This window comes from Lepisma saccharinum, chromosome 14 (genome assembly GCF_977018435.1).
Source record: "Lepisma saccharinum chromosome 14, izLepSacc3.1, whole genome shotgun sequence".
Lineage (NCBI taxonomy): Eukaryota > Metazoa > Arthropoda > Insecta > Zygentoma > Lepismatidae > Lepisma > Lepisma saccharinum.
The window spans coordinates 49,363,850-49,388,462 of record NC_139242.1 but is presented as its reverse complement, the minus strand read 5'-3'; the positions used below and the strand labels follow the sequence as shown (position 1 = coordinate 49,388,462).

General features: G+C 38.4%; 1 protein-coding gene across 12 annotated transcripts in view; it reads left to right on the top strand.

Annotated features, from left to right (window-relative positions):
• LOC145998865 (band 7 protein AGAP004871) overlaps nucleotides 1-24,613 on the top strand; it is a 280,450-nt gene that overhangs the window by 77,678 nt on the left and 178,159 nt on the right. For 9 of the 12 annotated variants that reach the window (XM_083135548.1, XM_083135546.1, XM_083135545.1 and 6 more), the window contains one exon: nucleotides 3,326-3,346. The exons of 2 other annotated variants lie outside the window; for them this stretch is intronic. In XM_083135548.1, the coding sequence (XP_082991674.1) occupies nucleotides 3,326-3,346 (21 nt within the window). Of the gene's footprint in view, nucleotides 1-3,325; nucleotides 3,347-23,786; nucleotides 24,042-24,613 lie in introns of those variants that run through there. One more of the 12 variants, XM_083135549.1, reaches the window with a different exon arrangement.

The window sequence follows — 24,613 nt, the reverse complement described above, 5'->3', positions numbered from 1 at the left end:
AGTCAAAACATCTCCGACGTTACGGAAATTATTAATTTGTGGGACTGGGAAATAATTGTTTGTTTGAGTGGGTTTTAAGTCCACTTTCTGCACATATAGGCTAATCGAGACTACAGTATAAGGTGGAATCCGAACCACTATGTGCCTCCACCGGGTATCGACACCGGATACCCTTGATCATAAGGTGACAACGTTACCACTAAGCCACCGGGAGACCCCTAAGAGTGGGAAATGACGTCATACTGTACCGAGCGCTTAATCTTTCCGTAGCCTGACGTAACATCAACCAAACTTAGAATACAGAGACAGGGTAATAACTAAATACCTTTCTATGCTGAAATGTATAATTCGTGTTACTTTTTATGGTTACTTGTGGAGTATATTTCCTTTATCATTAATCCATGACCTCTATACATTTCACAATTGTGATAACATTTTAAATCGCACGAGCCAGAGTTTGCATCTTCATTTTTTTCCTGAATTTCATCACCGCATTTAAATGCAGATATTCTACCAGTGATTTAGCAGAAACTTTTCGTTCTTAGGTTAGTTGAGATTGGAGTATTAATCAGGTAATTTGTTTTATATTGCAGCAAAAGATTTTGAATTTTCTATTAACGGCCTCATCAGCACTGTTTTCCCTGTTATAATTTATTGAATGGGCTTCCTTGCAGTGTATACTTACTATTTGTTTTTATTACATAATTAGATCATATAAATCACATTCAACTACTTTTTGGTGCACTTCAAATATTTTGCATTGCATATCGCAAGTAATGAAATTGCGCTTTCTTGCACTAGGTGTGTGCGTGTGAAATATTTGAGTGTGTATATGTAAAATAGGTATAAGCTGTGTGTGTGTGCATATATATATATGACACTATATTAACTCGAAGGCAGATATAAAATTTGGTTTATCGTGGTTTATATATAAGCAAATCGAATTTCAAATTTTTGTAATATTTTATCGAACACAGAAGTGGTCACTTATGTGCTGTGCCGTTGCCAGAAGCTACCTGAAATGTTAAAGAACTATATGCACTCTTTCAATCCGAGATAGTAAGTAAAATGCCACACTGAAAGATATTAAATTTGCATTAGGTTCTGTGCGTCACATTGAATTCAAGAGAGTCTTACAAAATGGAACAGCGGGAAATTATATCTCCCTTATACCTTGCATGTTTTGATAAAACAATCGATAATAACGATACACTGTTAACATTGCCATCTATTATTTATAACATGACACTTCCTAGGTTTTCTATTCTGCAACATGTTGCATTGATTGTAACTAAATACGAAGTCGTTAGGTACTTCATGGTGTGTGTTACTTCCAAGTATGGGCATCCGCAGCGGAAGGTGTGGGAGGGGGGCGGGCATCAAAGCTTCTTCCTTTAAAATACTGTTGCTGTTTGAAGTTATCATGTCTTCAGAGATCCGCACCAGTCTTGCCTGTAATTATCAGTCCTTCATAGTAATTAATGCAAATTACTGTAACTGAAATGAAATTATATGTGCGGTAAGTAATTCTAGGCTGACATTAAATTTCCAGGGAAGGACGTTCCATTTTTTGGAATACATTTTTTGACAAACCCGTACAGAAATTGGAAATCTTCCAGAAGACAACTCATTCTAAACACCGTCAACTTACCATCAACCCGATTCCATTCCTTAACACAACACAGGATGTGGAATAAAAGAAGAATGACAATAGTAATGGACAATTTGCCTAGTATTATCTTTACCTTTTGCCGTACAATTGTGACTAACATAGAACGTTAAAGTTATACTTAGTAAAAGTTTAAGGTAGTTAGTTACTGGCTTGTAATAAAACAGTTTGTTTCACAAGATGTACAGTGCGATCCATGAATATTACCGTGCAAATTGTCCATCGCCATGTTCGTGTACTTTATTTGACACAATAGGAGCTTTAAGAATTAAAAGAAAAACTCAAATGAAGCTGTTGACAACTTCTGCACCAGCATACATAAAAATATATGTCTTAAAAACACAAGGGATGTAAGAAAAAAATTAATAAAAATAATCATGGACAATTTGCCAAACTAAACTGGTAAATCCCACTGTACGAATGAATAACAATTACTTGAAGCGAAGGAATATATTTGTATACGCTGATGAAGCATTTTTATAGCGATTTTAGCTTTCCAGCATAAATTTCTTACAACAGAATCAATGATACAATCAAAATTGTAAATATACTTACTTGTCTGCCTATAATTGGATTGTAAAGGGTCTACCAATTTGAACGGCAGAACTTTAAAATTAGATAGAATGAAAACCACAAGTGATAATATTTTATTTCATTTTGAAGAGCAAACAATGGCATTAAGTTCTGAACAATATGTCGTTCATATGTCCTCCTCTGCTTCGGTGGGTGGAATGGATTCTGAATGTCCAATTTTCCAGCACGTCTGTACACACACACACAGTTCTGTCCAGAAAGGTTGATGTGAACTGGCCACCAAGATCATGTGATCTAACCCCTCTGGATTATTTTCTATGGGGTTATGTCAAATATAAGGTCTATGAGACTAAGCTACGCACAGTTCGTGACCTGAAACGGAACATCGAACGAACCATTGAGGCTATACCGCTCAATATGTGTGCAGACGTGCTGGAAAATTGGACATTCAGAATCCATTCCACCCACCGAAGCAGAGGAGGACATTTGAACGACATATTGTTCAAACATAATGCCATTGTTTGCTCTTCAAAATAAAAAAAAATTTATGTTATTATCACTTGTGGATTTCATTCTATCTAATTTTAAAGTTCTGACGTTCAAATTGGTAGAACCCTTTACCTATTTCTGAATTTGATATTTCAATATTATACTACCACACAGGCATGAAGTAGGCATATGTTTGAAGCCTGAAAAACAAATCGTCGTGTGAGAACAAGAGGGACGTAACTCAAATTTATGAAATTTACAGGAGAGAAGAAACAATGTATTGTTGAATATGTCTTAACTCTTAAAAAAAGAATCAACAAATTGGAGATACTGCCAAGGATTAGAAGTGGAGATATATCGGCCTTACTCCAAATAGAGCTTTTCGAAGGAAATGCACAAATGCAATTGTTAGTGTCATACTATTGCACGCTATGAACCTTTCTTTCACTTCACTAGAAATTCATTGCAAGTTTCATTGTGCAGGTAACAATTAGTCAACAAACTGTTAAATTTTGCCATGTCAAATGGCAGTAAGCATAGCCTCGTGCAATTATATATCTTTTATGTTCGTATGGTGTCTTGTTCATGTTCCTGTCACGTGATATTGTGTGAAGTGTTAATTTCTATTTCCAGACTCCCAGAGACCGTCCTTTTGTAAGTAGGCTTGTTAGTGTTGCACTTGCAGAGTGCGCTGTAGTTGCACACAAAACGTAGCTTAGCTTACTTGTTATGTGCATTTCTGTGTGCGGTTTCTTCAAATTCTTATATCGATGCTAGAAAAGCAAGGGAGTTGACAAAACTTCGGAACATTTGGCTGACGTTGCGTCTGCGGGAAAGAAAAACTTTGAGAAAGCTGACGAAAGAAACGATAGGAAGTTCTGTTTTATCACATCCCAGTGTTTTCATAATTGTATGTGCGGTTCGTTTCAGATAAGAATATATTCTGTTCAGCAGAAAACTATTTGTCTGTGACGAAGAGGAAGAAATCAAGCAACAAATCGGCTCCCGAAAACTCGTTGCATAGAGTGGGATCTAACACATTTCTACAGCTTCGCGTTTTCACGATCCCCTGCTTAGCAAACATGTACTATACTCTGTTTCAGGAGTCTGTGCAGTATGCGAACGGGAACAAGTCCTCTGCCCAAGTACACTGATCGCATTTCCAGCTGGCAGCCTGAAAACAACGAATCAGCGATCAGTTGAATTCTCTTCGACTGACATCGAACATTTTCGAGTCACCGAAAGCTCCTGGCGGGACGAAACAAATGAGCGTCGGTTACACAGCATGTTGCCAAACGTGCTGTAAAACGGGGAAGAGAGTGTGTGTGTGTGGGTGTGTGTGTGTGTGTGTGTTTATCAGCGCCGTTACTGGATAAAAGTTGTACACTAGTACACAAAGCACCCAAACAAACAAGCTAATAGAATCAACTGACCAAAACAGACGTACGCTTGGCAACGTTGTAACGGGATGTAGCGATGTTACCCCTACATCTTTTATTTCGCAACTGAGGCTGTTGACACTCACCGAGCCACACATACCCAAAGACAATTGGTGGATAGATGGTTCTATGTAGGTCAGCCGCCAATTGGGGGAAGTGAGTGCATGTAGGGTTAAAACTTGCTGCAGCTACCAGCCGTTTGCAGCAGCGCGCACTGCTTTGCTCCGCCCACTCGCTTTCTTCCATTCTCTACCGTTACACACAGCATTGCCCCACAGACTCCAGGAAAGTAGTATAGTATTATTACTACATTAGATCGAATGTAATGGGTACAGTATGTGACAGGTATGGGAAACATAATACTAGTAGAGAAAAAGAAATACTACAAGCGAAATGGAAGGGAAGTGCATACAACTTTGTAAAACTCAGGTGCGTTTGGTATTGAATAGACTTTGAAGGGAGGGAAAATACACGCATTCTTTCCGTTCCTAATCTTTACCAAGCCGCAAATGACACGGAGTATTAGGATTGTGATACTTTCAAGGCTATTGTTGGTAAGAGCTACACATTCAATTTTTTCGACAATTGTACTAACGGTGTCGTCCTAATGTCGAACAGTCCACGTTGCGAACACATTTTTTTGCCTTGGAGGCTACAAGTTCTCACATTCCATGTGTCTTTTTAACGAATTCTTTCAAGGGACTCACTTCCACACTTGAAACATGTCGGTGCCTTACGGGTCACATTTTGAACATAGAAAGTATACATAATTTAATAATATAAGAGGGGCCTATTTTTTCATACTACAAATTCTTAACTGAAACGAACTTTGTCAATTATTACTACACTTATTAACTTCGTCAATCAATAATATCATTATTAATTTTTACCCAAATTTCAAAGCATATAACACTGCTCTTAAATTTAGGAATATCACCAGTCTGCTTATAATCATTTCTTACTTTGATGTGTTCGTAATTAGGAGTAGGACCATTTAGTCATTGACTGTTCGCAATTAGAACACAACCGTACTGACAAACCGTTTGGCAAATGAAATGGACATCATCCTGACATGAAAGGAGAGAAAGTTAATAGTTGCGCAAATCATTCAAACAACCATTAATACTCATTCATTAAGAAGGACGATGATAACCATTATGTGCATCATTTCATCTTGTTTTAGTTCACTGCACTGACACTACAGTTCAGTGTACAAAATTTGAATGAGAAGATAACGATGGAATCACCTGAAGTTGATAATCCCGGATGGTGATACGTTACTAACATGAACCTGTAGAATTTCGTGATCATTTCTTAGGTGCAAATCCTCAATTTGAGGAAGGTGGTGAGCGTCATGTGCAGGGGTCATCCTATTAGGACAAGAAAGAGTGAAAATATATAGTAAGACCCTATTATGATATATTTGAATTCTAAATATTAGTTTTTGACAAGAATAACCACAAGGAGGAACAGCCATATATGACAACTGGTTGGATCGTTAAAGTGTCAATTCATAGCTTGTGTCAGATGAAATCTATGTTATATTTTGGATATAGACGAACTCTTGAATAGTCAAAATATTTGAAACGCAGGTTCCGTGACGTCAAGTATAAAGGACAATCGAATTTTGCATCTAAAACGAAATTGTTGGGATGGAAAGAGGTCGTGTCGTGCTTGCGTCTGTTGACAAAATTTCGGCCCGCTAGTGATGTCCCTAAAATGGCACATTTTTTTCACTTAACGCATATAATCGCGCCACATAAATCCATCAAATGCTGCACATAATAAATCATAATCCTTCGCCGTTTCCTGCCTCTGGCTGGGTCGGCGAAGAAGTCAAGCCTCTCCATTTTTTTCTGGTCTTTCACCACTCCTTTCTTTCCACGTTGTTCCAATCTTGTCCTCTTCTCCTAACACTCTCCGCTATCTGCTCTTTCCACCGACATCTTGGTCTCCCCCTTGGCCTTACTCCCACTCCTTGTGCATAGTAAGCTCTTACTGGTAGTTATTCTGCATCCATCCTCTTCATGTGTCCGAACCATCTCATCTGTGCCTGATCTATTTCTAAAGCTTCACCACCCCGACTGTCTGTCGGATCTCCTCATTCCTTAATCTATCCCTTCTAGTCTTCCCTAATATACTCCTTAAAAATTTCATCTTCACTGCCTGCATCTTTCTTTTGTCTCTCTCTGTCATTGTTCAAGTATCTGCTCCTTACGTAATTATTGGCACTCTAGTATGTGTTGTATATTACCTTCTTGCATTTCATAGCTACATCCCTGTTCCATATTAATCTACGAACGCCTTGATATAGTCCACCACCAAGTTGTCTCCTTCTTTTTACCTCCTCATCTATTCTTCCACTTCTCTCAATTATGCTTCCTAGATATTTGAAGTTCTCCACTACCCTCAACTCTTCCATGTCAATCTTTATTCTTGGTTCATTTCTGGCTCTGTTTCTTACTCTTATTAGTTCCTCGCTCTTTTCTGCACTGAATTTCATTCCTGCTCTTCTGATTTCCTCATTCCAACTATCAAGCTGTCTCTGTACTTCCTCTTCCCTATTCCCCCATATTAAATATTGGCTGCAAATAATAGATTGATATGGCATTAGTCATCAGACATCTAATTTTGACCTTTCGATAATTTCTTATACATTTTTCTCTCAAGAATACATTTTTGGAAAAAAATTAACGCTGTTTTCCGCCAGGTATTAATTTATATAATTTTCTGCATGTAGTAAACTGTTAATGTTAAGCATTGAAAATTATCTCAATGGACGAGGCTTTATAATGCAGAAAACCCTGTGTAATTATCTCTTACGGCAGTGGTTCCCAAAGTGTACGCCGCGCCGTGTCTGGCTTGCAGGGGCGCCTTGAAATGTTCCAATATTTTCACTGAAATGACTTGTACTTGTTAGTCTACACATGTTAGTACATTTTTACACGTAAAATGTTTCTGAATGTGAAATATGTGTTTATTTTTAACTTAAGGCAAGCAACCTAACCACAGTAACTGAGCCTTGCAAGTGTTAGATAGGCTTATATTCTGACTAGGGTGTTTGGGAACCCCTGTCTTACGGTTTTCATGACATACATTTTCAAAGTTTGTTTTGCACGACTTTTCAAATACTCTGTAAAGGAAATCGTTTACGTATGACTCTTTTGAGAAATTTTCCTAGTGTTATCACGGAAAGGAGCTAGCATTAGACCATGCTGTTCGAATTAATATTCTTCTGGCATGCGTGTCCCTATTCCTTCTTTTAATTGTGACTTACAGGAGCCATTCAAAAGCGGCACTTCTCTGGTTCGAGGTTTTCCACGAAAGGGGACCACGCCCTCTTTTCCCAAGGCGTGACTCGCCCTGTCTGTCGCTTCTTTTTTGTTTTCTTGTAGGTATTTTTTCCGCAGTCTGTTGCCTCGATGGAACTAGTTCCCCTGGAAGGCACGCAACCCACTGCACAGTATGGCAGCTTGCATACTAAACAGGAGCAGATGCTTCGTCGTAGCACAGATAAGGATATACATATATACTTATCTGTGGTCGTAGTATTTGGTTGTGTTAAATTGCTGCTACGGTGTAGCCTTTACTCTTGGCTCGTTATACCTACAACATTTGTTCATTATGCACATGTATATTTGTTTCAATAACATTCAGGTACACAACCCAGAAAAGGCAAATGTTGATTCCAAATATCTTATTTGTAGGAAGCATATCCCCAGTCCCATCTAGTACACAAGGACAAAATATACACCAGGTTTGAAAAAAATGTCGAAATATTTTTCCAAAATTGGTTATAAAAAACGGTCAAAGTGACATGTAAAACACGTTTTGCCTGCACACTAATCATGCAAATTTTGTATTCCGTGTATTTTTTGAGAACTCAATAGCAGTGTTAAAGAGGTCTGGGGCGATTCTGAAGGACATCACAAAGAATGGCCATGTGTTTGAGGACTGGCAGAAACGTTTTCATAAGTGCATTGAAGTGGGTGGGGACTACTTTTGAAAAATATCATGTCAACTTGAAACAGAGTAATAAATAGTTGGATAACAAAATCAGTCTCATTCTTTCTTGAACAGCCCTTGTATATCGAAAAAATTAAGTTTACAATACAAGAACCAAGTTGTGTGTTTCATATTCTGCCGTTTAATCCAACGAATAAATTAATCCACAGCGTTCAAAATTCCAAAATTAAGTTTTATGTAAGAGGCCAAACAAAATATAGGCCTACTTTATGGCTAAAACTTCCTCTAACCTATAAAGCTTTTTTTTGAAGGTAATTAAAATTTAATAACAAAATATAATAACTGCATTTCAATATACTAACTGTATAAAATGTAAAAAGACAATGAACAATGCTGCTTATTCACTCATTTGGTAGATCGAGTAAGAGAATCTCCTCAAAGATAATGACAGCAATAATAATAATAATAATAATAATAATAATAATAATAATACCATTTTGGAATAAAATTCCTATCTACGGTCATGTGCATGAGTGTCGTGAGAGGTACCGGCTATACCCCGTCGCTCCCTTGAAACTGACATTGTTAATTTCTAATTTTTGGAAAGTTTATACTTTTGACAGTCGATGCCAGAAATAAAGGGCAGTTATTTCAAATTCCAATAGAAGAACCAAAATTGAAAATTGATTCAGCTCGAATGCAGGAAGCGGATTAGAAATTAGCATTTTCACATCCACCACTTAATTAGAAGAATAAATAGTTCCATGGAATCACAGAACGCTAACGTCATGACCATAGGAATGCGCAGATCCTCTGATTAATGGGGGGCAAAAACATAGGCGCCGACTTAGGCACTTTCTGCCGCCCCAAATACCTCAAGAAAAACATACATTATAAGTAAAAAAATATTGTCAATATCCCCCCCCCCCACACACACACACATTTGTAGGAAGTTGCCTCCTCTGGACAAAATCCTTCATGAAAGTTCAGTCGGGAAAGAAAATCCCTATTCCATCTCACTGTATTGATGGGTACGAAACATGGCATATATGTGTGTCCGGATCGACCGAAAATTCCCTTAGTGTAATTTTAGGCATATTATAGTTCAATAACGTGGAAAATAGTGCATCCCTCTCCCATAGTTGCTTGGAACTTTTATAGGCTTGAAATCACTTAAGTTTCTTTAAGAGTATAATATCGTTTAATAACGGTGATAAGATTCCTCTACACTAAATTTCACACGCATAATTTGATTTTAGTCACAGTAATTTACATTAATTATCATAATGGGGATGCAGGAACGTGATAATTTCAAACTCGAGTGTTGTTTTTTGACTATAATAAGGGCAATATGGCTCGTTATGTTCCCTGGGAAAAAATGCTTCTTTGCCCTTCCTACGTGCGAACGCCTATGTTCATGACTAAGAATGCCCCCTAACTTTCAAAGACTTTATTGAACACGCTGTGTAAAAGTTGGTAACAGACTAGAATAACTATACACAAGGGTTTCCGGAGGATTTTCTCAAGTTGGCCACCAGTGCTCAAAATGGAGGAGGGGAACATATGGTTGCCATTCGCAAGTTAAGAATTTTTTTATAAAGCATCCCACCAATAGGATAATTTGCTCAGGCACCTCCGCACCCACTGCATTTCTCCATGTTGATCCATACAAGCATCCTCCCACCTTTCTCCAACTGAACAGAGCAACTCCTAGCTAAGAATTTCCACTTCGAGCACTGAGGGCAAGGGGTGGGGGTGGCAGAGTAAGATATTAATTAAATCTTGCCTTTCATTCATAAAAACTCAAATTACCTTTCATTATTTTTATTATTTTACAAATCATAAAATTGAAATTGAACTGGAAATAACTAGGCGATGTTGTCAAGATCAGACTTGAGTCCACTATTTAAATAGAACTAGATTCTAGATTGCTTCCTTCCCTTAAACATCTATCACTTTGGTGATTAACAGCTATTTTGTCTTTTTGTACTTTTTCACAATGCACAGATTTCAAACAGACCACTTAATCTGTTGGCACCCCTCATCCATATTTTCACTCTGCAATCTCACCACTCGAATTCCATGAAGTTTAAGTGATATCTCATGGGGGATGGGGGGCAAGAATCCCCTCTGCCCCCCTCCGGGCGCCCTTGACTATGCATTTCAGTCAGTGACCGAATTGGAAATAAATTTCTGCCGGTATGCTCGTATGCACAGGTCTGTCTTTTGATAAATCCCCCCCCCCCTTTTTTGGGTTATTTCTTAAATCATAGGCTACATCGATTCACATTCTCGCTCTTTTATCACCACTAGAGAGAGAGAGAGAGAGAGAGAAATGTGCGAGTACATTCTTGGCCATTGCGTAGCTACTTGTGCGATCAGCTCTAATAAACAAGTGCGAATGTTAAAAAATTACACCGGGTCATACCGTCTCAGTTAGATCACTGATTTCAGTATATTAAGTGTAGGGAATGAAAAAAAATGTTTAGAAATTTGTTCAAGATATGCGGGCGAATCCATGACAAAGTGATCCTATCACTTCAAAAAGTAAAATTAGTCCAAATACTATTTAAACAGCATTAAACTTAGACTTTAACTTAAGCTTAGTGTGGGACACTAAATAGTTACAATTTGATATTTACATGTCCTTGAGTGACTTTAAGAATACAGATTAAAACAGAGAAGTGGAAAATGTGATAAAGTTTGTCTTTTTACATTAAGACTTAAGTGTATAAGCAATGCTCAATAAATTTGTAATTTTCACAAATAAATTTGGTTATTATTAAAATGTATGAGTTGAGGAGGTTCTTTTCCCCTTTGATATTGTTCAGTTAAAGTATTAGGTGAGTAATATGGTATTAAATGGAGTTAATTAATGAGGTATTCACATAGATCGCATCCGGAACTTTCAGTGGTCACACCCGGAACTTTTTAAAAAATTAATAACAGTAAAAATAAAAATGTTTTCGCTGGAATAAGGGAGATGAGATGAAAGATTACAATGTACACCCCACCCAAAAAAATATGATGTATAAAAATGTAAAAATTCACAGTTTTTTCAAGTTGTGTGGTGGTAGTTAAACTTTTACCGCCGTGTGAGACACACCCGGAAGTCCCGTTATTCTTGAATTGCCCAAAAGAAACGTTGTTCACAGAGCTCACTCTTCAGGACAGTAACAATGTCATCATTCTGAATACTATAATTATGATATGGTTGAGCTCAATTTCTTTGTTTACAAGCCGGACCCTGTGGCTGAGTGGTTAGCACATCGCGCTGCGACGCCACGGGTCCCGGGTTCGAATCCCGCTCGGGTATGGTTGTTTGTGAATGTCCATTCATCAATTTCATCATTTCATCATTCATCCCATCTTCGCAAATTAGCCAAGAGGCACAAAACGCGAAGTAAATTAAATCAATCAATCAAATCAAATTTTGTTTACAAAAATATTTAGATTTGAACGTACGATTGTCACACCCAGAACTCATGGATTGGCCCATGCATCCATTGGCTACATCCAGTGAAAATATTGCCCTAAAGACATAGTAATAAATTTATCATACATATTTCAACAATAATAATAATTAGAGCCCGGAAGTTCAGGCATTTATTTTCGTTATAATGTGGAAAATAGGCACTAAAAATAAAAAAAAGGCAAAATAAACCGAAAAAAGGCACATTTGGAAGTCGCTTACTTTTATCTATAATTTCTGGCAACATGTTAAAATCTACATTGGGAAGATCATTTCAAGTTTCTCCGTCTTGATTGCACATAACTACAAGGTGTTTTTTTTTAATTACTCAACATTCATTGATAGTAGTCTGTCAGAGAGAATGTTTTTCATAATAGAAAATTATATTTCTACTTCGACAGAAGTTATTGGAGCATACATAAAACAAGCTAATGTAGCTGGACGCATTTCGGTAACAGCACTTTCACCTTTTAGAATATCACAAATTGTTTTCAATTGTTTCAAGTCCTCATTTGCACTCACTACCCGCTTGCACTTTTCCGTAACAGCTCACCCCTTTTCTCCTGGCACTTCCATCATCTGCTGCATAGATTCCTCGTAGATTTTCATGGATGCTATAATTGTAATTGTCTCTGGCAGTGCACTATAATGTGCAAAAATAAACTTGAATAGCACAGGAGTTTTTTCACTTCACGAATTGAAGCCGCTTCATTTTCTGGAAGAGCATCTATCACCTCACTGAATTTTTCAAGGTTGTTAGCATAATATATAGCTTCTGATATCCAGGTTCCCCATCTGGTCAAGACTGGTTGCGGAGGTAAACTAAGCTCAGATGCAACTTCCTTAAATTTTCGGGTTCGAAAGGGAGATTTCAGGAATATCTTCTTTATGTTCGAAATCAACCTGTCCACTTCAGCAGTCAATCATGCACAAGGAAATGTTAACCGAAAGGCAATATCCTAACTGAGCATGAAATACATTTTTCTCACACTTTTCTCCTTCATGCATGAGTTCAATATTACTTAAATAAGGCGAAAATTATTCACATAATAAACGGAAGAAAAATAAATGCCAACAACGTTTTTTGGGAGAAAAATAATTTATATACACATTTTTTTTAAAAAAAAAATTGTCAAATTTCATTGAAAAAGGCAAAAAAAGGCATTATAATTAAAAATAGGCAGTGGGGTCCCAAATAGGCAAAATAGGCAAAATGAAAAGGCTTCGAAAACATTCGAAACAACATAAGAAACGTATATCCGGAAAAATTGTATCAATATATGCATGCAGTAGATAACAAGAGGCATTTTGCCAAACTTCCGGGCTCTAATAATAATAATAAACATTGAATCACAAGATATGGCTGCATTCAAGATCATAAGCGTTCAAAAATAGTTGAAGAGCTAAACTTTCAAAAAACAACAAGACAGGTTTGGCATTCGATTTATATTAAAGCATATCAGAGTTTTTCGCATGTGAAAACAAACTGCCGAAGTGAAGACAGAAAAAATATTGACAGCTGAAATACTTCTGCTCCTTTGCAAATGAACGCTTCGTTTCAAGTCAACCACGCATTCAAATCGTCCGAACCTTAAGATATGGAATTCCAATATGGGAATCACTGTATATGATTGTAATATTTGATGTTTCGGCTCGATCCTTTTAAGTGAAAGGAATTTTGTTCGTGAGGGCACCATATAATATTGATTTGCATATCGTGACAACGATCGCTGTCTCTATTCACTGCACGAGTAGTTCAACACTCGTGCAACAGATGTCGTTGGCGGCGTTCTTTCACTTGTCGCACGAAGTTCATGCATAGCGGAAATCCATTGCTGCAAAAAAGATTGTAGTCGTTTGAAAATTAACAACCTCTTGACAGGAATCGAAGAAACCTATCCTTTTGCTGGGATTCCCACGAATTCCATAAGATAAAAGAGACACACTCATCTGAATGTTTTTTGTTCTTCTCTAAGAAAGACGACAACGTAAACTACAAAAAAATTTACCAGTGCGTAGTTCGAGATCGGTTTGTTTATTGAACTCTCCAGCCTAACTATTGCCTATTTTTGTGGGAGCAGGAAGAGGTTTATTATCCATTTGCCTTGACTCATCTCCCCAACAGCTTAGTAGGTGCCGAGTTGATACTTTCCTGGAGATGAGGCCTTGCTCGAAAAGGTTTATTATCCTATTATTATCCAAAAAGAATGTGTCATATAATATCAATTGGCAGCGTATGCTACTATTGTAAACTTCTGTGACCTAATTCTGAGAATTGTACATACCTATAGTTAATAACTCGGTTAAGAATTAACCAATTAGCTCTCAACTACTTTTTCACAAGTCACGTGTCTTTTCTTTACATTGACTTCGTTCTTTTAGTGGATGAGGAATAGTTGATTCCCTATGCGGAATGTATAGTACATCTGTTGGAAGGACCTTTGATTATAAATATTTCCAGGTTCTTAAGTGTAGGGGTTTGAGATGTAAAGTTATTTTTAAAGCTTAACTCCATTTCCCCTCTTAGGGTCTGATTTTCGGAAATTCCTTCTTAGTGGATGCTTACGTCGACACAAAAAACGTTCATGTTTCTAGATCCATGGGTTTGAGCTGTGCGTCGATAAGTATGCGAGGACATTTACGATATTCTTTCTCAAAAGGCCTCCCGGACATCAAACAAACCACTAAAAGGTAGGACATATCCGGGGAATAAGGATGTCTTGTAACCTTATATAGTACCGTATAATCTAGCTAATAAAGGGACAAAAATTTGAGCGTCCTTTTCTTAGAGAGAGAGAGAGAAAAATACTATAACGTTTGCAGTTTTTCATATCTTTTATCTTACACCACGGAATCTGCTTTTTATTCATTCTTATGGAAGACTTTTTTCTTACCATATCAGAGATTCACAAACCCAAAATAGCACCGCGTTCGTGCATAAATAAGCATTCTTTCATAGCGCGGGCTAAGGGTTCACTTGCCCGCCAATTTATCTGCAAGTTTATTAAAATTTACAAGTTGATAGTACTTTTGTTAACCTCCTCGGATCTGTCAAGCAAAGTAATGAGTAATTTTTTATGATTTCGCAAATTTGACAGTTACTTGCAAAATAGTCCTGGACGCTATTATTACGAGATGGGAAACTTTTTGAATCTGTCTCCCATTTCCCAAAGTTAGGCCCCAAATTACTTAGTGCATTCTTTTCTTGAGTTTTTGTTTCAAGTCCACTTTATGGCCAGATTGTAATTGGTATCCGAAACACTGTGTTCTTCCAATGAGTATCGAACCCGGGGCCTCTTCATTACAAGACGAGAAACATGTTACTCGGTAACAGTAAATATAACATTAGTTTTAGTGCTGCTTTGGTAAGTTACAGATGACGCACGCGAAGCACTAATCAATAACTTCCTTGACCTACCACTGAATTATTAAATATGTACAAAGTATTTCAAGGGAAACAAATATCCCGCTTATGGAGAACGTTGCTGGAAAAATCCAATAAAAAAATCTTAACTGATCAAATGACTCGGGTGACATAGACTAATAAAAGAAACAACCTTGCTTCTGCCAAGTTTTAATGCTGCCAATTTTTTAGGTATCATTGCGGTTGATCCAAAGAGCTTCGCGGGTTTAATTTCAGGGGAGAAAATAACAACATCAAGCTATTGATTTGGCGTAAACTACGCAGGTCGTGTTATAACCGGCTTGCGTGATGTATATCTGCCCTCTGCCTGCTACGTTTGTTTATTTACTCAACTTTTTATTCATATGTTTTCGTCGCCATAGATACGGACTTCCACTGATCCTATGATAATTGGAATATAACGCACGCATTTCTTTAACGGGTCTTCGTGACCCAGCGGCTAGTGTATATTTTCAGAATGTGAAACCGAGACTTTCGTTATTGTTGGAATCTATGTATATACTTCATTCCTTTATCTTTTCTTCACTTTTCAAGCTTGTTTGAACTTGTTGCATTGAAAAGCTAATTATGACTGGAGCTATAGTTTTAAGTGGGATCCGAATCCCTATGTGCCTCCACCGGGAATCAAACGTGGGATCCTTTGATTACAAGGCGACGACGTTACCGCCACACCATCGGAGAGGCATTACTTTTGAAGCTGCTGCAAACACACTGAGCTGCGAATTCACGAAAGTTTGAATCATCCTGTGTGCGGATGCGTGTGTATATAAGGGATCTTTCAGACCAAAGCGACAAGTGACAGGCGACAAGCGGGTTTCACACCGAAGTGACAAGCAACACGGACCCTTCCACTTTGTTAGAATGCGCATGCGCAACCACCATCCCGAGCTATACGATGTACGATACTGAAAAAAAAACCAGCCCAGTTCGAGCGACACGTGGAGTTTGTTGTGTAATGTTGCATTTATTTCTGAACATTGATCTCCAAGAGACACGTGCAACGTGTCACTTTTGTCTAACAATAAGTCTTTCCTTGCACATTGCAATAAACGTACAAAGTCATCGGGAGAGGGGGGAGGGGAGAGTAGTGCGAACGCGGAGGTAGGGTCTCCACATATTCACGATCTCTGCAATTGGGGAGGTGATATCATCAGCACCATGCTCCGGTCGGCTTTATTCCCGGATTGCCTCCAGGTCAGAGTTGGGTATTTACGCGTCAAAAAATGTTTTCTACCTGACTAGTAAAATACGTGTGAAACACGTATAATACAATCCACAGATTGTAAGTTGGGATGGATTGGTGTTTTAGGTCCACTTTATGCACAGTAAGGCTAATCGGGACTGGACCTATAGTTTAAAGTGGGATCCGAGCCACTATGCGCCTCCACCGGATATCGAACACAGATTGTAAGGTAGTACGTCAATAGGCTTGCTTTGGTATTTAGATATTCTAGAACTAAGGTGCATTGATTTGTTGAGTTGAGTTAAGTTGATCTTATAGACTGAACTACCCAGATGAAATACACTTACGAACGTAACTAAAACTTGTCGTTTTAAATTAAGAAATGTTTCGACATTTTCCGAGGCATTCTAAGGAAAGAAACAAAATGCAAGTAGAATCAAATTAGATTGAGAAACTTTAAATGTGGTTCGTTCCTCTCTCTCTCCCAATACACATTCGAACCTTAAAAAAATAAGGAATACTATAAGTATACATAACAGCAGTGATTGTTGTAAGAAGGGTCACGGGTTCGGTACCCGGTGGAGGCTCATAGTGGGTCGGATCCCACTTTAAACTGTAGGTCCAGTCCCGATTAATATTTCTGGGCATAAAGTTGACTTAGAGCAATAACTCCACTTAACAAGGGAGGAGGGAGAATATTCATGAATATGTTCTAACAAAAAAACAATCGGGCCTTTTCAAGCCCCGGCTAGTGTCAAACAAAGACAGGGTAGGTACTAAAACTGTCGGGTACGACTTAGTTTTAGACTGGTGCGAAACTTTCTGTACACACTTCCAGTTCATACAAGAAGACATTTCATGTACGTGCTTATAGCGCATCTACATCTGAGTGGTGTGGCTAAATAAGCAGGTGGAATAAAACCAGTAATGGGAGGAATTGTCCATGGCAATGCCCCCTCTCGAGTTCCTCATTAATCTATATACTTCGCAATGTTTCCTCTGCTCTGCTACCTAGCTGACTATGCAGGGCACCGCTCTGTATGATATGATACTGTTTACACGCTAGTAAAAAGATCCTTGCTAAGGCCGGTGGCGATTGTTGCAAGCGTATCGCGTAACAAGACGACGATAAGCCTCTACTCAGAAACAGGAGCGCCAGGGAAGAGGGTGGCGTGTTCTCGAAGTACGGGAAAGGTGAAGAAAAGTCGGAGAACCTCCGGACAAAAGGTGCGAGAAATAGAAAGCAAGCCACGCCGATTGTGGCAATTACATTTCTTTAAAAACATAAAGGACCTCCTCGACCTAAATACTCGACCTATTCTCCACCAATACACCAACGATCCCTGGAAGTCTTTGTAGCTAAGGATAATTTTGTCTACTTGGGGGAGGAAATCCCTGACAGGCAGTATGAGTCAATCACACAGCCTACTCTAGCATACCCTTCCGTCCACCCAAAATAAATTATATGAGAAATTTTTCAGAATCATTTATTCTACAGCGACACTCATGTAAACATACAGAGAGAAAATTACTGATAACTATACGAAGAAAAGGAAACAAATAGAGAGAGAACGAAAGAGACAGAGAGATAATGCACTAATAGAAAGAGGGAGAGAGAAATTGAAGGAGAAAGAGAGAGGAAGATGCGGAAAAAGAAAGGGAACGAAGGGATTAAGGGAGAGGCAGAGATAAACATGGACAGATAGAGAGAAACTAAAGAAGAAATAGCGAAACAGATGAGGTAAGAGAAACTGGAAAATAAATAATAGAGTAAAAGATATAATCGTGAAAATAAAAAAGCAAGGTGTGTGTGAGAGAGAGAACTGTTGGAAAAATGAAAAAGATAGAGAAACTAAAAAAGAGGGAATAAGGAGTGGATAAGAGAGAGATACATGAAAAGAAAAGGTATATAGAAAGACAGAATCGTGAAAAAAGATAGAGAGGAAAATATAAGAAAAATGGACTGATAGAAGGAAATGGAAGGAAAACGAGAGTAAGGTAGAAAACAGAAGCGAAAGAAACTTGAAAAGAAGACAAGAAAAGTTGGAAGGAAAGAGAAGGATGGGAAGAGAGGAAATATATTCATGACCACCGGAGCCAAGTCCACCTTGAGACTCCACTGAAACCACGTCGTCCACCGAGCCCCCCAAACCGTGTGCGGCCAACTGGAAGGCAGCCGCCCCGGAAACCACGATTTGAAAACAGTTTGGATGACAAAGCTGGTTGCGTCCATTTTTGTAAGCAGGATTTTTTCGGGAGGGGCTGAAATTGTAAAGGTGGATAGTACATGGCTGCTTTCTATGGGGGTGGTATACACAATAAAATATTTCGTAAATGTATTACTTTCCCCTCTCAAAAATTGCAATCGGTGATCATTTAAGGTCAGGGGTTGTATTTACCACTGTTTTTTTCTTGACTTCTTCACTGCTTTTATTTGTAAATGTTGATTTTCTCAAAATTTTGGAGGGGGCTGTAGCCCCTTCAACCCAACTCTGCGTACGCCAGTGCTCACAGCATAAGAATGCCCCTTCTCAAGAAGCAGACCTCATCGCGAAGTCACCTTTGCAGTCAGCAGTAGCAAGCGTTTTAGAAAAGCAACAATTAGGAAAATACACATAATTCGAGGACATTTCGGGGGCGGGGAGGGGGAGAGGGGGTTCTCGAGACTGATACACCCCTCCCTCCTTTCCTAATGCAATAATAAATGCGCAAGTCGAAACTAAACTTCGAATGAATTTAGCAGGAAAAAACTAAAGTACTGTGACACAAGCGACGTAACGAAATTGTTGTTGACTGTCATTTGCTTTTGCATGTAGGAATGAAATTGATCACCACGCATGAAGTCTGATGACTTGCGCATGCGTTACGTTAGGTGACGGTGATATATATTATTCATAAAATATATGGATTTGTTACAAAACTATAAATAAACCTCTTGGGGAAGGTTACTGTTTTTAAACTTGACATGTTTCTCATTGACAATTTACCACATATACTGACTTCTGTTCTGTTGCAGATGCGAATTTGTTTCAGGTATTAAACTTGGCCCATTTCTCAGAATTGCTGTTGTCCAATGCCTTGGTACCGGATGTTTTAGTATTTATTATTCATTTATTGTCTTAAAGTTTGTCAAGCCCATTGCGAGAAATTATATAAATGCAGTTTCGCCCGGTATCACATTGAAACTTTGTGTGCGTTTCTGCATGGTAACATTGAAGCTTTGCGAAGATAATCCATCCAACTAAAAAACTAAAAAAAATTGAATTTGCCAAACTTTGAACAAATAAATTTGGAAAAAGATATTTTTGTCGAATTTAGTATTTTTTTTGTATCGCTGACTATGGACATAGTTGTGTGTGTGTGGGGGGGGAGGGTGTATTAAGTAGCCCCGCAGTGGCCTACATTTCCTTAGAAAACGTGAGTCGATAAAAAGAAAGAGGATGGCAAAATAGATGACTAATTCCTAAATGAAATGCAAAATGTTCTCTTACGAAATTCTGTACACAATACTGATGCAATGTATATTTTGGTGTTTGTTGCTCAGAAACTTTGCATGATATTTCGCTATTTTGCATTGCCAAGCTTCTGTTGAACATATTTGCTTTTCCAGCTTTGCTTTCGATTTCATTAAATTTAAATTTTGCAGTACGAAGCTTGCTAATCTTTTTGTGCCACAGTTTGGAATACTTTGACATAAATTTTGAGAATTATTTACTCTGAATTATTTTTTGACACGTTTCTTTATTACGGAGTTCGATATTTTTAATTGTGGGTAATTTTTTTTTATTTTGAGGAGTTTGCAATTTGCTATTTGATATTTACCTGAAAGTGTGGAGTTGTATGTTAAGAGTACAGGTATATGTTTCTGATAAACAGGCGAGAACAATTTTCCATAGTTTATTTTTTAGTTTATAAGGAGGTTCCACCTTGTGTGCAAAGGAACACGGTCTATCTGGCCCGTCAAATAATTTGGTAACAGATGAAGGTACCGCTGTGCATTCATGCGTTCATGAAGGATATTTGGGCCAAGAAGAATGTCGCCAACCATGCCACACCACACGTTTATGGAAAATCTGTCTTGGTACCCTGTGACAAGGGTACCACCCAATTTCACCCGGGGTGAACGCCAATGTCTCCCACCATGTTTCCCGCCAGTTCAGATGTGGAGTATGTGGCATCTGACAGCTTTTTCGACATTCCACACTACACCGCTTTCGCCTCATACACAGTGTGCAGCGTTTTCGAAAATGCGCATTTCCGGACCCATGTTAATATAACATTATTTCATCGTCTCCATGTGAGGAATATGTCCTGAAGGCTTATATTCTGGTAACACATTGCTGGCATTTTCTGCTGCCCAAAGTAGTAGAACAGACAAGGGTGTGGTAGTAGCAATAGCATGTTTTTAAAGATGTTCTTCAGACTGAACTGAAAATATTCTTAAATATGCTAAAATATCTAGCTACGGGGCTGGTAAGAATGAATTTCTTGCTAAAGTCACCAGAAAGAAGGGTTAACGGAGGAATAGGTCCTGAGGAAGAAATATCAACTGATAGATGGCTTTTTAAACTAAGTGGATCCTATGCTTCTAGATGAGATCTAAGAGTCTTGAGGTTGTAGTGAAAAACCACTGTGCGGAAAACAATGAAATGATTACTGTCAGTTTATTTTAATGAGATAAATAAACGCTCTTTTAGCTCAAATATGCATTTCGTATGGTAACTCCTAAATGGGACTGCCCAGTAGGAAATACCCCCCCCCCTCGCCCTCTATGCCTCGCCATTTCTTCAGAAACTGCCATTGTATGCTGATGACAATAGTAGAGAAATTGGAAGATGGCAGATTTCCAGCTTTTTCTGTGCGATGGCATTGATTTGACAAGGAGGCGAGCCTTTGTTAAGTCAGTTCCTTCATGTTAACAATCAAAAGCGAGTAGACATAATGTGTCCACCTGTAAGTTTTCCTTAAAGACTAGAGTCCATGCCCTCTGCAAGGGAACAAAAGTAAAAACGAAAACAAAAAATATCGATCTCAGAATGCGAGTCCGTTCCACTCTACCAATCGATATATCGTACACTTCATCTCGAAGAAAAAATCTTGGACGCGATTAATAAAAGAAAAAAACACGCTTATATCTTTGTCATCATACGCATATAAGAGTGCGTTTGTGCTAGAGGTTGACAACCGCTTAATAACTATTTCCATTAGAGACAAATATGCACAAAGGAGACTCCCGGTTGAAAGACAAGCGCTTTGAAAACTTCCTGTATTCCCGAACAGGAAATTTCCCACATACATTGAGCGTCGAGGGTTTTCTTGTCTCAATTATGTAAATTGTCATTTCACTTGTCTTTTACTTGACGTTAATCCACACTGCTGGGAGCAACGGACTTTGATCAGTTGTAGCGGAAGGAATAAAGTGTAAGGTAAATTGTCCCAATAAGGAATTAGTCCAGTGCAATTATGGTTTGAAATGGAAATTCAAGATAACAAAGCGGGACCGATTGGGATTTGTTTAGAAAGGTCTCCTCATCCAAAAGAAAGTAATGGCGGGTTTGGCGCCATTTTGGAAAATAAGTTCGCCATATTGGAGCCACCTGAGCTTGTTCAAGAGAAACGGTTGTCCTATGAGAACAATTTGTTCTAGAATGATTCGATTTATTCTAAATCCTTCCTCTTGTCACAATTTTCATCCTAATGTATGAAGTATTATGATTTGTTAATTTATTAAGATTAGACGCATCATTATAAAAGACGTTTGTCTATTTTATCAGAAAGAGCCGTGAATATTTCGCCAAATTACTCTTAAGCTGTAAACCAAAAATGTCCAAAAGTTCGTAAAAAACTACTACAGAAATCATGTATTATTTTATACCTCCATGACACTAATGGCGGCAACAACACTTTTCGTTTTATATCTACCTGAAAATGTGTTGTTTTGTCCTGCAATTGAGCGTCATGTATTTCGTGGTTTAGTGCAAGAATTGAAGACTTAATGTTGTTTCTATGTGTTATTTCTAGGCGTACATATTTTGACACTGAATAAAACTTTGTGAAGTTTAGACAAGCCATAAATTTGAAAAACACTTTGATCTGCGAGAAATGAACAGATGTCTTTGATATGGATAGACACTTCAACGCACGCTAGGTATATGAAATGTTAACTGATCAAAGTCATGCACTTCTTTAAACACAATTATATTATTTACACTTCTCACTTTCACAGAATGAATTTGCTTTCTTCACTTTATATTTCCCAAGGATAAAGTTGATGACTTTATTCACGCACACACATTTTCACACACGTTGTCATTTAACACAGTAACGATATTTATAACCTGCCCCAGGTATCACTTTCTGTCTTTGTATATTCATTTCTTCCTCTCTCTCTCTCTCGTTTTTTTCTATTCTTGCCTCACCTTCTTTCTATCTTTCTTCCTTTTGTTACTCGTTTCTCTATATATTTACTTCGAATCTCTATCACGTTCTTTCTTCCTCGACGTCTCTGCAAGTTATCTTTTCTTTCTGTGTATATATATTTTGTTGTAATCAATTTCAAAAGTTCCTCTTGTAGGCTTATTTGGATGGGCAGAAGCCTATTGAATTCGGGCTAGAGCCTAGAACAGACAATGCTGCCTTCTTGTTTTAGGAAGGATTCCTATTTTGTTTTGCAATCCCCCCCCAAGACATTTTATTATTACTTTAAGCCAAATTCAGTTTTATGGCCAGCCACAACCTTCCCCACTCAGGAGCGTCGCTTCCCCATCTTGCCCACCCACATAGCTATGTGGGAAATTTTCAGATCTATTTACGGTAGACTAAGAATCACACACACACACATACAAAGACAGAGAATAAGTAAAAAAGTAATGGAAGAACAGTGAGAGTAAGACAAAAATAGAGAGAGAGATAGAGCAATAGAGACACCAGAAGAAGAGAGAGAAGATGTGAAAGAGAAAAAGATCTTTCGATACGCATATCGAAATCAGTTCCTGGTTTTAGACCTGAACGCTTACTTTCATATGAACACTTTTACCACAGACAAAGGTAATGATACATTTGTCTGTGCTTTTACTATAATTAATTATTATTCCTTTGCTCCTTACTTATCTTACATCATTTGCTTGCGTACATCATAGTGTAATAGAGTGCAATAGTAACTTTATTTTTAACAGCATCTTGTCCGATGTATGTTCAATTACTTCACCTGAAGTTTTGGCAGTCATGTGCTGCCATCTGTCCTAATTTATTTAAGACTTCGCTGCTCTTGTAGCTTGTAACGAGAAAGACAGAAAAGAGAGAAACATAACGGCTGTGACCACCAAAGCAGCCTATCTGAAAATATGTAATCCGCCCGAACTAAATTTTCTGAGAACCCCCCCTCCCCTTCCTCGTTTGACACGGGTCAAACTCACGAGTCCGGGAGCACTTTGAACAACCCCTGCAACACGTTACTCGCGTAAAAGACCCATTATCCGCTACCTGCGGACCTTTCGCTTCCAATAAATATTGACCAAGCGACACACGTGGGACGGAGGCGAACGAGAGAGACGCCGATTAGCCAACGGCGCAAGTGTCGCTATCGATTGTGCTGCCACCTTCAGCCGACGCGGCGAACGTGTCACCATTCGCCTCACCTGACGGAATGGGAAGGTGGGGAGCGGCAGCGTGTGGTTTCGACTGATGCTGAAGTTGCCTTTCGACCGTTACGACGACATCCAACGCTAACCCTGTGTACTCGATCCCGATGCAGCCCCGGAGGATTTCCGGGGCTTCAGACAGCTACATGCCTCGGATAGGGGCGGAGGTGGGGAAGGTAGAACCCATACGGTACTCTCCTCCCCCACCGTCTATGTACAGCCAAGGTACGTACCGACAATTGCATTGTTTGTTTGGTGTGGGTGCGTGTGTTTATGTGTCTGCACACTGAGACGAGACTAATCCTATTTTGTTCTCGTTCATCAATCTGGACTAGGCGTTACCAGCTTCTATTCTTCGCGCAAATTGCATAGATTTCCCATTGAAAAATCCTAATTCAACACCCCTTCTCAGCTTCAAAACAAACTTCGCGAAACTATTTTTCTTCTACTTGCAGTGTGCTTACTCGATCCAGATATGACAACTTGCTTAACACTATTTTCGTATATTTACGCGCCGATCTATCTTTCTAACTCTATCGTGACGATAGAAATGATATTATTATTCTCTCATATCAAGCAAATAGTTGCAGCGATTGGGTGCCATATTATACGTAATAGTTAGTGCCAATGATTCTACATTAACATGTAATGTTAATTGGACATTATCCATTGGCTAGTGCTTTAAACTATACTTATCCTAACTATATATATAAAGAGTATAGTTTAAAGCACTAGACAATGAATAATGTACAATTAACATTGCATGCCAAGGATAGTTTACTTCCTCTTGGTACACA